The 13,743-nt window shown below is 34.6% G+C and overlaps 1 protein-coding gene across 1 annotated transcript in view; it reads left to right on the plus strand.

Moving 5' to 3' along the window:
• The window catches only part of LOC106787423, a 217,659-nt gene that overhangs the window by 182,979 nt on the left and 20,937 nt on the right, over window positions 1–13,743 (plus strand). Inside the window, exon 4 of the mRNA XM_014749766.1 lies at window positions 285–530. Within this exon, the coding sequence (XP_014605252.1) occupies window positions 296–530 (235 nt within the window). The 5' untranslated portion in view covers window positions 285–295. The remainder of the gene's footprint in view (window positions 1–284; window positions 531–13,743) is intronic.

The raw sequence follows: 13,743 nt of genomic DNA on the forward strand, positions 1-13,743 counted from the left end.
AATTATCCTTCACTTACTCAACGTAGAATAAATTCATATAACTGAGAATATTCTGATAATCATTTATACAATTGACAATTACAGTGACAATTGAACGACATTGATTGACCACTATGTTTGATAACAAGTCCTAAGAATCTGTGTTATAGTTTTTCAATGTCATAACTATGAGAATGGATATATGGTGATCAAATTATTAATATTTTAAATTTTTGTCCACACACACACACACACATCTCGTTAACAATATTATTAATGATTTATATTTGAATATTTGTGTTTAGATGCTGCAGTGATGGAGGGTGAAGGAACGTTGGGCCGCGGTCATTCGAATGGGGGCCGTGGTTTGCGCCGTCAACGGTCCCTCGAATGGCGAGAACGGCGCGGTTATGGTCATAGTGCTCAATCAAGTAGCGACGAAGAAGAAAAAGCTCATCGCGTAGTTGGCCCATCGACGACTTCATCCACCAATAGAGGAGCTCGAAGTCCTGGACAAGTTTTCGCCTCTATACTCGCACAACATTATGGTGGTGAGTTTAATTACAATTAACAAAACTAATTTAAGAACAAAAAAAAAGAGAAACAAAATAAGTTAACCCATTCACTGGCAGACAAATTTTAATCGTCTTTCTTGACTCTATGGTTTTAATATTTTATTTAAAAAAAAAAACATGGAATTATACATTGAATCTAATAATATTAAGTTACGAATATAGTACGTGTTTGTTTCATTTTTTTTTTCTTTTAAATATATTACAATATAAAATGTTCATTTTCAGTTTTTTCTAATAATTCCTAACTTATTTCGTGATCAATTGCAATCGATATAAATTTGTAACGTGATTGGTAGTGAAACGATTAAATATTTAAGAATATCCGTGACTTCTCATTTGAATATATATTTTTCAATATATATGTTACCGTCAAAGCCGGAAATCAGTCATTGCTAGTAATTCCATGGCATTACTATGAATACTATGAATACTATGAAGCCTTCAGACGAAGTCGAAAATTGAAAAATTCTTCCAGTTTTTCCTAGGTATGGAACATAATACTTTGATATTCTATAGAATATCAAATTACTATTTAAACAACGTTGAAAAGAATACATTCTCAGACACAGACACACGCAGCCATACGATTACACAATATCAGAAATTGCAATGCTGTAAATTATGCATCTTTGCAATTTCTTTGAAAAGTTTTGATACTTATTTTTTATACTAAAAGTGAATAGATTTTAATGAAACTTATATTAAATTAAAGTACATTCTTGTGTCTACGCGTAGAATATCATATCGAGTTATAAATCAATCTGAAAAGGTTCATAAAATGGCAAAGAAAAATTAGCGGATCAGGCATTGTTCATATTGCCTAAAGCCAGGCATTGCTAGCATTGTCGGGGGAGGTTTGGTACCTAGACCATCATAATTTAAATGTATTTTAAAAGATAAAAATTTACATTGAAAAACAGTTGAAACTTTGATATTAACAAAAATAGTTTATACATCTTGATCGATACGTGAAAGAAGAAATTGTGTATTATGGATATCTACTTGAAATTAAATACGCGAAACAACGATTATAAGCGAGCTTCGCTCGTTAAGTTTCGCTCTGTCACTCAACTTTCGAAAGCTTTTAATGGTATACATCAGAGCCGTGCTTTCGCCTCCTTCGCATTGATCTCGTACAGCAATAAGCGAGTTTTGCGTGCCTCGTTCATCATATTCCATCAAACACTCGGAAGGTTGCCCATTCACTTCGCTACCCTTAATCTCTTTCCCAGCTTCCAAGCAAACGTGTAGATTAAAGGATTTACGAAATTAGTTTTACTTACTTACTATATAGATACATATATATATATATATATACAATATATATATTTGATATTAACTTTCCAGACGAAATCAACATGACTATCTGAATCTTTCCTTGACATTGTTCTACCATCTTTTTTTATCTTGATCATCCTCTCGAGATAACAATCGATATTACGATCAAATCGAAAAGAAAGAAAAAAAGGAAGGAATAAATGGATGGTAGCTGAAAAAGTAGTCATTGTTTGTCCCTTTTTCCATTATTATTCCTCGAATATCCCGATGAGTTGAATATTTCGCTAAATAAAAAAATTAATACGAAATATTGGAACCACAAGCACTCTCTCGTCGTCGTCGTCGTCGTCGTCGTCTATATTACAAATCTGCAAATACGGAATGGGGATGATCTACGAAGAATTTAATGAAAAACGTAATAGATTGTAACCGTGTATGTTACAAAATGTTGTCTCTCTTTCGAATACTTTATTTTTTACTTTTTGTTTTTCCTTCCCTTTATCTCTCTCTCTCTCTCTCTCTCCCTCTTTTCATTTCTTCGCTTCGTGAAGGCCATTTCATCGATTCATCTTGAAAAAGGGACAACACGGGGGACGCGGTGCATGAACGAAAAGGGAGGAACTCAATTAATAGCAGTCCTCCGTTTATACTATATTTCTTGGTTGCGGTATCAAGCGAACTGCAACAGCTCACCTCACGTCTGTCTGCATTTGTTCCAATTCAGTGGCCGCCGATTACCGCTGCCCCCACCTCATCCCACCCTATCCCATCCCCCTGTTCCAAATCCAGCCTCTTCTCCCTGTCAAACCCTCTCATCCTCTTCATTTCTCTTTCTTTCTCTCTTTCTCTCTATCCTTCTTCGTATCAACCTTCCCATTTTCATCCCTATTCTCCCATTTCCGTCTCTTCTTTCTCTTACTCTTCTTCTTCTCTTCTCTTCTCTTCTCTTTCGTCTATCTTCGCATTGGACGACGATATAGCATCACGTAACCGCACAGAGAAGTTTATCGAAAGAGACGACGACATAGACACGAACGACGCATCTTCTTCCTCCTATTTTCTTCTTTCCATTTTACTTGAAAGTCGATCGATTCCTTGGTCTAACCTCAAATCGATATCTCAAATGTCATTGAAAATTTCAACCTTCGTATTATATATATATATATATATATTGTATATTAGATAAATCAAAAGTTTATGCATTTATTGCGTTTAGTTTTGAATAGTGCAACTTTTTTGAAGTCAATAAAATGACTCTTCTTTACACGCAAGTGAAATATTCACTTAAAAACTCTGCTTTACTTTAATATAATATATAATATTTGTTCTTCTTTATACATATCTAATTTATTTAATAATTCGTTGAATTAATTAAATTAATGTTAACTTTAACTTAATCCTTCAAGAGAGTGTGCGGTTAGCCTTTTTTTATTTTTTTTTTATATTATTATTTATACACTCGAGTTTCTTACTATATCGTAGTTTTTACGTTAAAACAAAGTTCACGCGACTCTCTGTCAGAATAAAACTTTATTTCTCTCTTTCTCTCTCTCTCTTATATTTTCTTGTATCTCAAAAGAAATGAAGAAAAGATAGAAAAAGAGTTACTAGCTCACGGAGTCGCGATTGCCGCAATGCAGACGTTGCCACCGCCTTAAAATCGACTTGTTAATTATCTCTCCGCATCGATTTCGCACCGTTCCCAAGCGAGATAATCAGCGTGAAAATTGCCGAATCAGAAGACGATAGATGAATCCGGAAAGCAAGAAGATCTATGTACGTCTCTCGATGGAATAAGAAATGTGTTTACATCTTTTCTTATTTCTCTTTCTCTCTCTCTCTCTCTCGTTTATACTTTTTTTCTATCTTAATAATCATTAATGTTTTTTCTTATTCTTACCTTTACGAATAAACATGAAATATAAGAACGTATAGATCGTCAACGATAAATCGACAACAAATTTCATATTAATCAAATTTTCATATCATCATTCATATATTATATATATATATATAATATTATCGTGAAAGATCGAAATTGGACAATGTCAAGATTCACTTGTTCGCTTGTTAACACATATCGTGTAAAACCGAATATTCGGATTTTATTCTTGTACATTAATAATTCGGACATATATCCATCATACCATATGTGTGAATCTTCGCGTTATCCAATTTCAATCTTTCACAGTATAACATATTATATCGTATTGAGACAAAACTAGAGATGATTATTTTTCACGATGTCGTTTTGGATTTTATCCAAGGATAGGCAACGTGTTAGTATACCCTCTTGTCCTAGACGCAGTCGTATTGTTCCGTTATCGTACCTGTTATCGTTTTCTTCCGCCTACTCGTATTGCTCGTTAGTGTATGCACGATATATCTTGTTACCATCGATCCCTACCGGTCGGTTGTGTTCACTCGCTCTCACTCTTGCTAGCTAGTCCGTGAAATTTCCGCTATAAGGTATCCTCTTTCCTTTCTCGAACGACATATCTTTTACGGTTTTCCGAGCAAGCAAGCCACCCCCCCTCCTTCCTCTTTCCTTCCTCCCTCCTTACTCCTTCCTCCTACTCCTCCTGCTCTTTCTAACAATGGTATCCAATGTGTCACATTACCTATAAGAGAAGGTGGCGAGGAGAATACTATTACTACCTTGACACGACACGACACGACAACGTGTATACTACCCAACCAACATTTTCACATAGCAACATAAATGGCGGCTCTTAATCTCCGTCGGTTCGGTCATCAATACGTTGATGTTTCTCGTTGAAAGTAGCCCTGTCTCCTGGTTGGACGATCCAATTGTATATATATATAGTATCCGTGACATTATATTGTCAGCTCATTACACCGGCTGACGCGGCTTCCTATCACGTTTTACTACCCTCTTGGATAGAAAATATTGACCTCTTGCATATCTCGCAAATGTATATATCGTATATACTATATATCGTTGTTATCGATTCCGCATGATATCTTCAAATTGCTTTCGGTATCCTTATAGATTATATCGTATTTTTGTGTGTGTATATATATATGTCTGTGTGCGAAAGTTTTATATTAAAGAAAAATAAAAGTAACAGATCTACGATTTAAGGTGAAGTTATAAATTGTAAAAAATAATATATTATCTTACTTGGTATTTTTATACGATGAATATGAAGATTTTTAAAAATAATAATAATAATAATAATAATAATCAATTGAATATATATCTAAAAATCTTCTACCGATCATTATATCTTTCCTCTAGAATAGAGAGAAAAGAGAACAAAAAAAAATGAATAATTTAAAGATGTCGAATCGTACGATCGAGAATCCACGTACGTCTGGGAATCACTTTGAACGTCAAATTATCGGAAGGGATCTCCTTGTACGATCACTCGAATAATTGCGTTACAGACAGTCGATCCATTTAAATCACTCCATTGCCGACAAATGCTTCATTAAAATTCACCGTACCGGCTTTCTATCGCGACTATCGCGTTACGTAATAGGAAAATATCGATGAATCTTCTCTCGACGGTTAATTCGATTATATCTTCTTCCGGAATATTTCTTATAGCTTCATTTAAACCCGTTGTCTTCGTCGTCATTGTCATCCGCGTGTAATATTTCCGCGTTTGCGTTAATAATTTATAATATAATATATTTTATAGTCTTTTATTCACATATATCGAGATGAAATATTCGATCGTTGATTAATCATCGATTAAACTGATATAAAAAAGAAAAAATTATTTTTATTACGAGATATGGAAAATAAATAATAATAATAATAATAATAATATTATTTTCATATATTATACACACAATTATTTCTAATAGCGGTATTAGAAAAATCGATAGATATTTTTCAACGTTAATAAACGAACATTAGTAAAATGTATTATTAAACTTCGTCGTAGAGTTTACGAGATCAAACGCACCTAGCGTTCCTGCGGGATAATTTCGTCGGACGTAATAGCGATTCTAAAACACCGGATGATATTCCTAGAGGGTTGAGGAATGCAAATGAGCGCGAGGTTTGGATGAAGGGGGTGCTAGAGAGTTAGGCCTACATAACACCGTAAGTATCGTTAGAGACACGATGCTAGACAGCAAGCTCGTTTCTAGCAAGCGAGTGCAACAGCAGCCTATGTTGCACACCGGGGCCACCACCGCAACATGGTCCAGTGCAGTATGCCAGTACATATGTACCTCTGTGCATCGTCTATAAATTTTCACGACAAATCCCAACCCTTTCCTACCCTCCCATCCCCCTCATATTCCATTTCCCGAGCCCTTTCTTAATGTCTCTTGGTACGGGTTTCAAGCGTACGTTTTCTCAACCTAAATCTTGCCTACCGTAAGACGTTATTATTCCACAAGAAATGAAATATAATATCTATCTATCTATCTCGGTTTGTTACATAAAATAAAATAAAATAAAATATTTATATTTATATTTCAATTGCGTGCGACAATTGGAAATAGAAAATCGATTTTCGATGTGCGTCGTAATGATAAAAATATGAAAAAGAAAAAAAAGAAAACAAGTGAATTTTGAATTTTATCGAGTTTCACCTTTCGCAGGGCATCAATTTTACTTCTTCCTTTTATCATCCATCCTAGATTACATCGTTGATTAACTTTTATACAGAGAGACCGATGTAAACTTGTATGGAAAGTCGAATGATCATAGAGGTGGATTCTGTTGAGTAACCTTTCTGCACTACCTTGCACTCTCTCTCTCTCTCTCTCTCTCTCTCTCTGTCTCCCTCTCACTCTCTCTTTTTCTCTCTCCTCTATAAATATCACTCTCGTTTTACACAGATATAGCTTTTCATCGGGAAAATAAATAGCCAAAGGGTATGGTTACCCTAACGAGAGGGAAGGTTGCCCCTTGATCCGCTTGAAATGATGTTTCTCTAGACTCGTTATTACTGGCTTTGTAATTAAACCAACGTTACTTCTTTTTGACGAATCAAAACATGCCACGCCTCGGTAGACATTCTTCGATATTTTCCGAAGCTAAGAAAACACTTCGCATCCTTGTCGTCGTCGTAGTAGTCGTCTTCGTCTTCTTTCTTCAAGTTTAATAATCTTGATAATGGAACCATAGCTGTTGTAGTTTCGTGAATTTGTCAAGACGATAATAGAGAACTTACTGTCGATATACCTCTAGCTTAGCACTTACACGATTACTTGTGTATCTATTGTCTACGTTAAAATAACATTTTTCCTTACAAAATGACCAGCTCGATAAATTAGCAAAGTTTTCAAGGCATCGCTATGAAAGAACGGGGAAAAGGGGTGAAAGAATGGTGACGAGAGGGGGCGGGGGGTTGCGGGGGCGGGTGTGTGGTGGGGCTCCGTTTATATACACCCATCTACCACGACCGTGTTCTGAAATTAAATTCATCCTAGAGGTAGCCGTAATTGCGAAAGAACACCGAGCTCTCTCGTAGAATTACTACGAGAATAGAAGAGGAGAGAAGAGAAAGAGAATGAGAGAGAAGAAAGTTTTAGCGGATCGGTGGGTAGCTCGTCGTCTACTTCGACGTTGTTGGCAACGTAGATACTGTTGATGTTGTTGTTGTTGTTCTCATCCTTGTGGATGAGATCCTAACGCAAGTGTTGCCATAAGAAAGTAAAAGAGATAGGGAGGGAAAAAGGAAGAAAGAAAAAAAAAATGAAAGGAAGATGAGAAAGAGAGACAGAGGGAGAGAAAGGGAGAGAGAGAGAGAGATGGAAAAAGGTGGAGGAAAATAGGGAAGCAAGCCGATAGGGGTTTCTCATTATTTTAAGTGACTTCGGAAGTGGTAGAGCGTCGCGTATATGCACACCATATATCACCACTTGCCACTCAGCCCTACAGTATCGTATAATCGAGTTGTCAGGCAAACTACCCCTTACGGAGAATGGGTCCACTACTATCGTTGTGTCGTCGCCGCAGACGCCACCGACGCCATAGTACTTGCCTAATGCACGCATTATTACGTTACGCGCATTTAAAACTCCTCCCCTATTAGCAGTTCGCCGTCGTCTGTCGTCTGGATCGATTGTGAGCCACCTACGACCTTCTCTCTGGCTATACCTTATAACCTATACACTTACTTACCTATGGGGGTACTCATCTCTATCCTATACGTTCACATACATATACTAACTATCGTAGAGAGACGTAACCGGTGTTGCTCAGGTGTAACTTAGTTTCACCGGTTAGGTGGATTTAACGTTGGGAATGTAATTAAACGAATACGTTGAATATACGTAACTATATATATATATATGTATAAAGATAAAGTGTGTGAGAGAGAGAGAGAGAGAAAGTCACAGAAAGCTGCTATACCACCAATATGGTTGCACGCTCTATAGCTTCCTCGTACGGTTAGGTTAACTATCGTTCGCTAAAACTTTCATACCGCCGACCCTCTGTATTAAAACCCGAGAATCGTTGGAATTAGTTTGATCTCGGATAAACGATTAAGAAATCTTTAGGGAATTATTTTTTTACCAATACCATATTAATCGTAAATTATATTTTGAATACTCGTATATATATCTATATATATATATATATGTTTAAAAATAATAATTAACAAAATAATTAACGGTTATTTCGAACTAGAACACGAACAATATATTCATCCTTCTAATTCATTATAACGTACTCCACGGAAAAAAAGAGATTTCTAAAAGTTTCAATTAGAGGACGGTTATACAGAGATCGTTAGAAATAATTAAGATTGTTAACGAGCTTTATCTTAACGAAAATTCTTAATTAGCATCGCATTATTTTCTCTACCCTTTTCTTTTTTCTTCTCATTATATTATTTTATAGGGAATATTAAACGTAACCCCGAAGAAAATCGTTGAAGAAGATCGAACTTTCGAGTTTTGTTATACACGAAGGTAGAAAGGAATGAAGGTATGAAAGAAGGAAGGAAGGAAGGAAGGAAGGAAGGAAGGAAGTAAATAAGTATTGTTACGATTCCCTTCATATCGGAATAATAACGGTACCTACCAGCCGCACATCCATATTCGTTTTGCGGGTTAAGAAGCAGCGAGCCTATCTAACGTAACTCGTGCTCGCGAGTTCTCTGCATTTAATAATGCAAAGACGGAGAATACTCCTAGTCTCGAAACTGCGTGTGTAAGTCGTGATTAATATTTTAGATGTCGAGCGTAGGAGGTCGGTCGGTTGGGCGAGTAAGGAAGAAGAAAACGGGACGAGTAGGGGGAATCAGGAAAACGTGAGAGAGAGAGAGAGAGAGAGAGAGAATGAGTAGGAGGGTTAAAGATAGAGAGGGGAAGTAACGGTGAAAAGGTATGGTGGTGGGCACCTCCAAAAGGAACAAGTTACACGGAAGGACTACTACTGACCATTGCGAAACCTTGCTCGGCCGCTTTCGAGCTTTCGTTGTGTCCGGTTCTCCTTGTTAATTATTCGCAAAGGAAATTAATGTACTCCTTGCAATAATTTACGTTGGGACCGACGAATGAACGAACGAACGAACGAACGAACGAACTAACGAACGAACGTGCCCGCGTAAACGGAATTATTCACGCTTCGTGATTCCCGGAAGTTTGGCAACGATTTTCACGCGACAGTTTATGAGAATAGAGAAATGAGATATTCTGATGTATGCAAAAATAGAAACTGGTTATATTACAATTGAGAAATTAATGCTTATCAATGTGATATATAGGGATTTGTTATTTTTTTTTTTCTTTCAGTTAAATGTTATTTTTAAAATAAGACTTTTTAAAAAGGTATACAGAATAGTAGTTAGTTAGTTTGGAACGTGTTAATTGCACGTAACCTACTACGAAAATGCGGGTCGGATTATCTAAAACGAATCGTTGAAAAAGTCATTAACGAAACTTTCGACTTAACGATTTTAACTCTCCCTCCCTCCCTTCTTCTCTTCTTCCCTTCTTCTTCTTCCTCTTCTTCTTCTCTTCTGTTCGAATTTCGACTTTACGTCGTTGAAATCTCTAACTCGAACGGGTCTGGATAGAAATTTTTAATACGACTTTTTCAACTAATAGCTCTTACAATATGTCGACGCGAGAAGAAAATGAAATTTTCACGATCTCTACGAGGTTATCTTTTTTTCCCTTCCAAAATTGTTCCTCGAATATAATTCTGTCACTTTTGGAAAAAAATATTCTCCGTCTCCTTCCCGTTCGAGATTGTTCGTTGTTTAATAATTCGTCGAAATTTTTTATCGCGATATTCTTTTTCTTTCGGAAAGTTGTTTTATTCTTTCTTGTTTTCTTTTTTTTTGTTTTTGTATTAAAGTAGAATCAATCGTATTTCCTTTTGGCATTTATCTTCTTTTCTTCCTACCTTACATTTGCGACATAACGAATTTACCGAGATCCCGTTGCTGCTTTTAACTGTCGGCATCTAGCCTATCGCAGCGTTGTTTTAGCATGAACGATAACCCGTTGAAATACGTTACGAGCTAGCCGTTTCCTGAAGTGTTACCGTAAAGGGGCCCCCTTAGATCTTCTAATCTATTTGACACATTACTCGCTACAGTCCACCGATTGTTTCGTAGAGACACATAAATCACAAACTACAGTATTCTATTATCCTTGTTTAATTATTCATTATACAATTATTCATTGTTTCTTTTTCTTGTTAAAAAAAATAAATGTAAATTGTTTAGAAAAATTTAGATGAAAAACGTATATTGAAAAAAAAAAAGAAAAATATATTAAACGAAATAATATTTAAGGTTAATAAATGAATGGAAGGAAGAAAATACGTTTTTCGTGTACACCCCCTCTACCCACCCTTGCTTCCTTTCCTCCCCTTACCCTCCAACACCTTTTAGGAATATAATTTACAGTACACGTGTATCAAATAAATCATTGTCGATTCGTAGTCGTACGCTATGGAAAAGAAACGACGACTGATTGGCTTTTCATTAGCAACAAACGCTATGATTGAAGTCGTCTAATCTTCCACCTCTGTCGACTCATATTTCATGTATTTTTGTTCGTCGCTTGGGAAGATCGATTTATCCACACGTCGGTGAAAAACGATACGTACTTCCTCTGGTCTCGCTTTTATATAAATCGCGATAACGAATCGCTTCGAAATAATTAAACAGTTCGACGAGCTTAATCGTTTCGTTCATACGAGTTTATACGATTTAATGCCTGAAGAATTTCTCGTTCGATAGAACGGATATCGTTCGATGACGTGAGAGAGAGAGAGAGAGAGAGAGAGAGAGAGTATCTAAAAAAAGATATTAAGAATAAAATAATAGACTGGTTTTTATAATTAAATGCGATATACTATCCAAATACATTGACAAATACTGTTGTACTTTGTGTAACACTGAATATGATAAGGAATATGTTAAATATATACAATGAATATTCTAATTTATTGATTAGTATTAATCGAGAAAGAAATATATAGTATTTTATATATTTGTCTCGAAAAATAATTTCTTTTTTTTTCTTTTTTGCGTGGATAGTTAAACAGATTTTTTTATTTTCTATACACATATATGTATGATATATATAAAAAAGTTTAAATACATTCGAGTGTAAATGATATTATTTTAAAAGTATATAGAAGCGTTAAAAAAATATATCACGATGGTGTTAGTTGTTAACGATTTATGTATTAAACCGTGTCGGTTTATGTATGAGAGAAGAACCAATTATAAAATATTAACACATGAAAAAGCGCTAACTGAAAACACGGGGATGCGAGTGCGAGTAATGTAATTAACATTGTCATGTTAATGAGAAAGAAAGAAAGCAAGCATGTACGAACGGAAGGGTTGCTTTTGAACGACGACTACGACGACGACGACAATGATGGACGCTGAAAAAAAAAAAAAAGAAATAGAAAAATATCATTAGCAAACTACGGTAACTTACATCGTTTTTCATTCCGATCGAGATTGGGACGCGTTAAAGTGGGATAAATATTACCAACAATTTTTTTCCCTCCACAATTTTTTCTGTGCTTTTATTTTTTCTTTTCTNGTGTGAGACTAATGATAAAAATTGTATTTATAAATTTTACAAATATACTACAATATATATATATATATATATATATATATATATATATATTATATCGTTTAAAAATAATCATATAAGTAAAACAAAATTAGTATATTGTTATTATTAATTACAATGTAAAAATCCAAATTCAATTCTATTGAAAAATCGTATCGTGTACTTTCGAGAATACGAAATATACCGATTGAGCATGCACGATCTAGACAGTACACACAGTCTGCTTCTTATTATTACTTTAGAAGGTGCGTGGAATATTAAGTTTTAAACAATGTAAACGGAATACGTGAGTATTGAATATCCCGTTTTAGAAAATCCTCTTCCTTTTAGAAATTCTTCTTCTTATTTGGTTTTAGTCTCATCGTTAGATATTCTTACGTGAAAATAACTTTTCATTCGTTCTATTGAATGTGTTTTTCTTATAACTATTTTTTTTCCCATCTTACGTATGATCGATAAAATAGGGATACGTTGGAAAAGAAAAATAGAAAGAAAAGAAACATGAAAAATAAAGAAAAAGAAAACTAATCCGAATGTGTTGCTTTAGCGTACCATACATACATACATACATACACACACACACAAACACATATACGTTTGTACTCACTAAACAAAATGTCGAGACGATTCGAGCCAAAGCCAGGTATCGGGAATGTTACTTGCTTCATCGTATTTTTTCTTTTTTTTTTTTTTTTTCCAACAGTTTGCACACAATTTTTCTCGCGAACATTTTTTTGTTCTTTTCTCTAACGCAGATTTGAATAGTTAAACAAAAAAAAAATATAATTTCTATGCACTTTATATTTTCTTTCACAAAACGATACTTATAATTAATCTTTCAAATAATATCAATGCTTATATACGCGCATGAGGATAAAAATACATTTTTTAATTAACATGTGGGTCCTAAGATCAATATATTTTCAATGTAAATTAATTATTATAATACTATTATTTATATTAGTGTACTGAATAAATATCTACCAAAGATTTGTACTAATTGTGTCTACGAAATAATCTTTCTCAATATCAGCAATAATTTATGCTTATTTTTTATAATAAACTTATTTTGAAAACCATACGGGACTAATGTATTTCTAAGCAAATTCCTCTGTGTACATTCAATATATTACCAAGAGACTCACTTGCGATGTCGAACGCTCATAAATAATAAAAGTTAATTTGCATCGAAAGGAGTGATTTTTTAGTATCAACGTTAATCAGAAATTTCTTACTCGTTTCGGTGAGTAATATGAAATTTCTCATAATATCAAGTTGTTCTTATTTTTTTTTGTGAACCATCCTATATATAAATCACAAACCTATTACAAAAATTGAAAATCGTTTTTATTGATTTTACTTCTCCGTAAGAAATATGATGTTTCAAATGTATATTAATCTTGAATAAATATTTATGGATGAAAAATTTCTACGATGTGTTATTTTTTTTCTTTTTTTTTCGAAATATGAAATTCATAAATATATAACATCATCGTGTAATCCTTTCCACGAAATACGTACATAGACTTGATAGCTATCTACGTATTCACGAAGAGGGTAGCAATTACGCGATCATTTTGTGATACTTCGTGTCTCCTCCCCATAAAGCAAATCGCAATAACGTTTCCTTAAACCCTCCTGGGGCTCAAAATGGTAATCTCTCGGCTTCTTCTTATCCCTCCAGGCTTTCTACCTCCGATGGCGACGTTGTGTTGTGTCAGTAGCAGCAGCTGCGCTTCCGATCCGACGTTTTAATTTGCCTTGCTATTATCCACCCTCTATCAAGAAAGACATCATACTGAAAACGATTTATTTGTCTACCTTCTGTAATAAATATCTTCAAAAAAAAAAAATAAATTAATAT

This window comes from Polistes canadensis, unplaced genomic scaffold (assembly GCF_001313835.1).
Source record: "Polistes canadensis isolate GaletaPanama2010 unplaced genomic scaffold, ASM131383v1 scaffold_100, whole genome shotgun sequence".
Lineage (NCBI taxonomy): Eukaryota > Metazoa > Arthropoda > Insecta > Hymenoptera > Vespidae > Polistes > Polistes canadensis.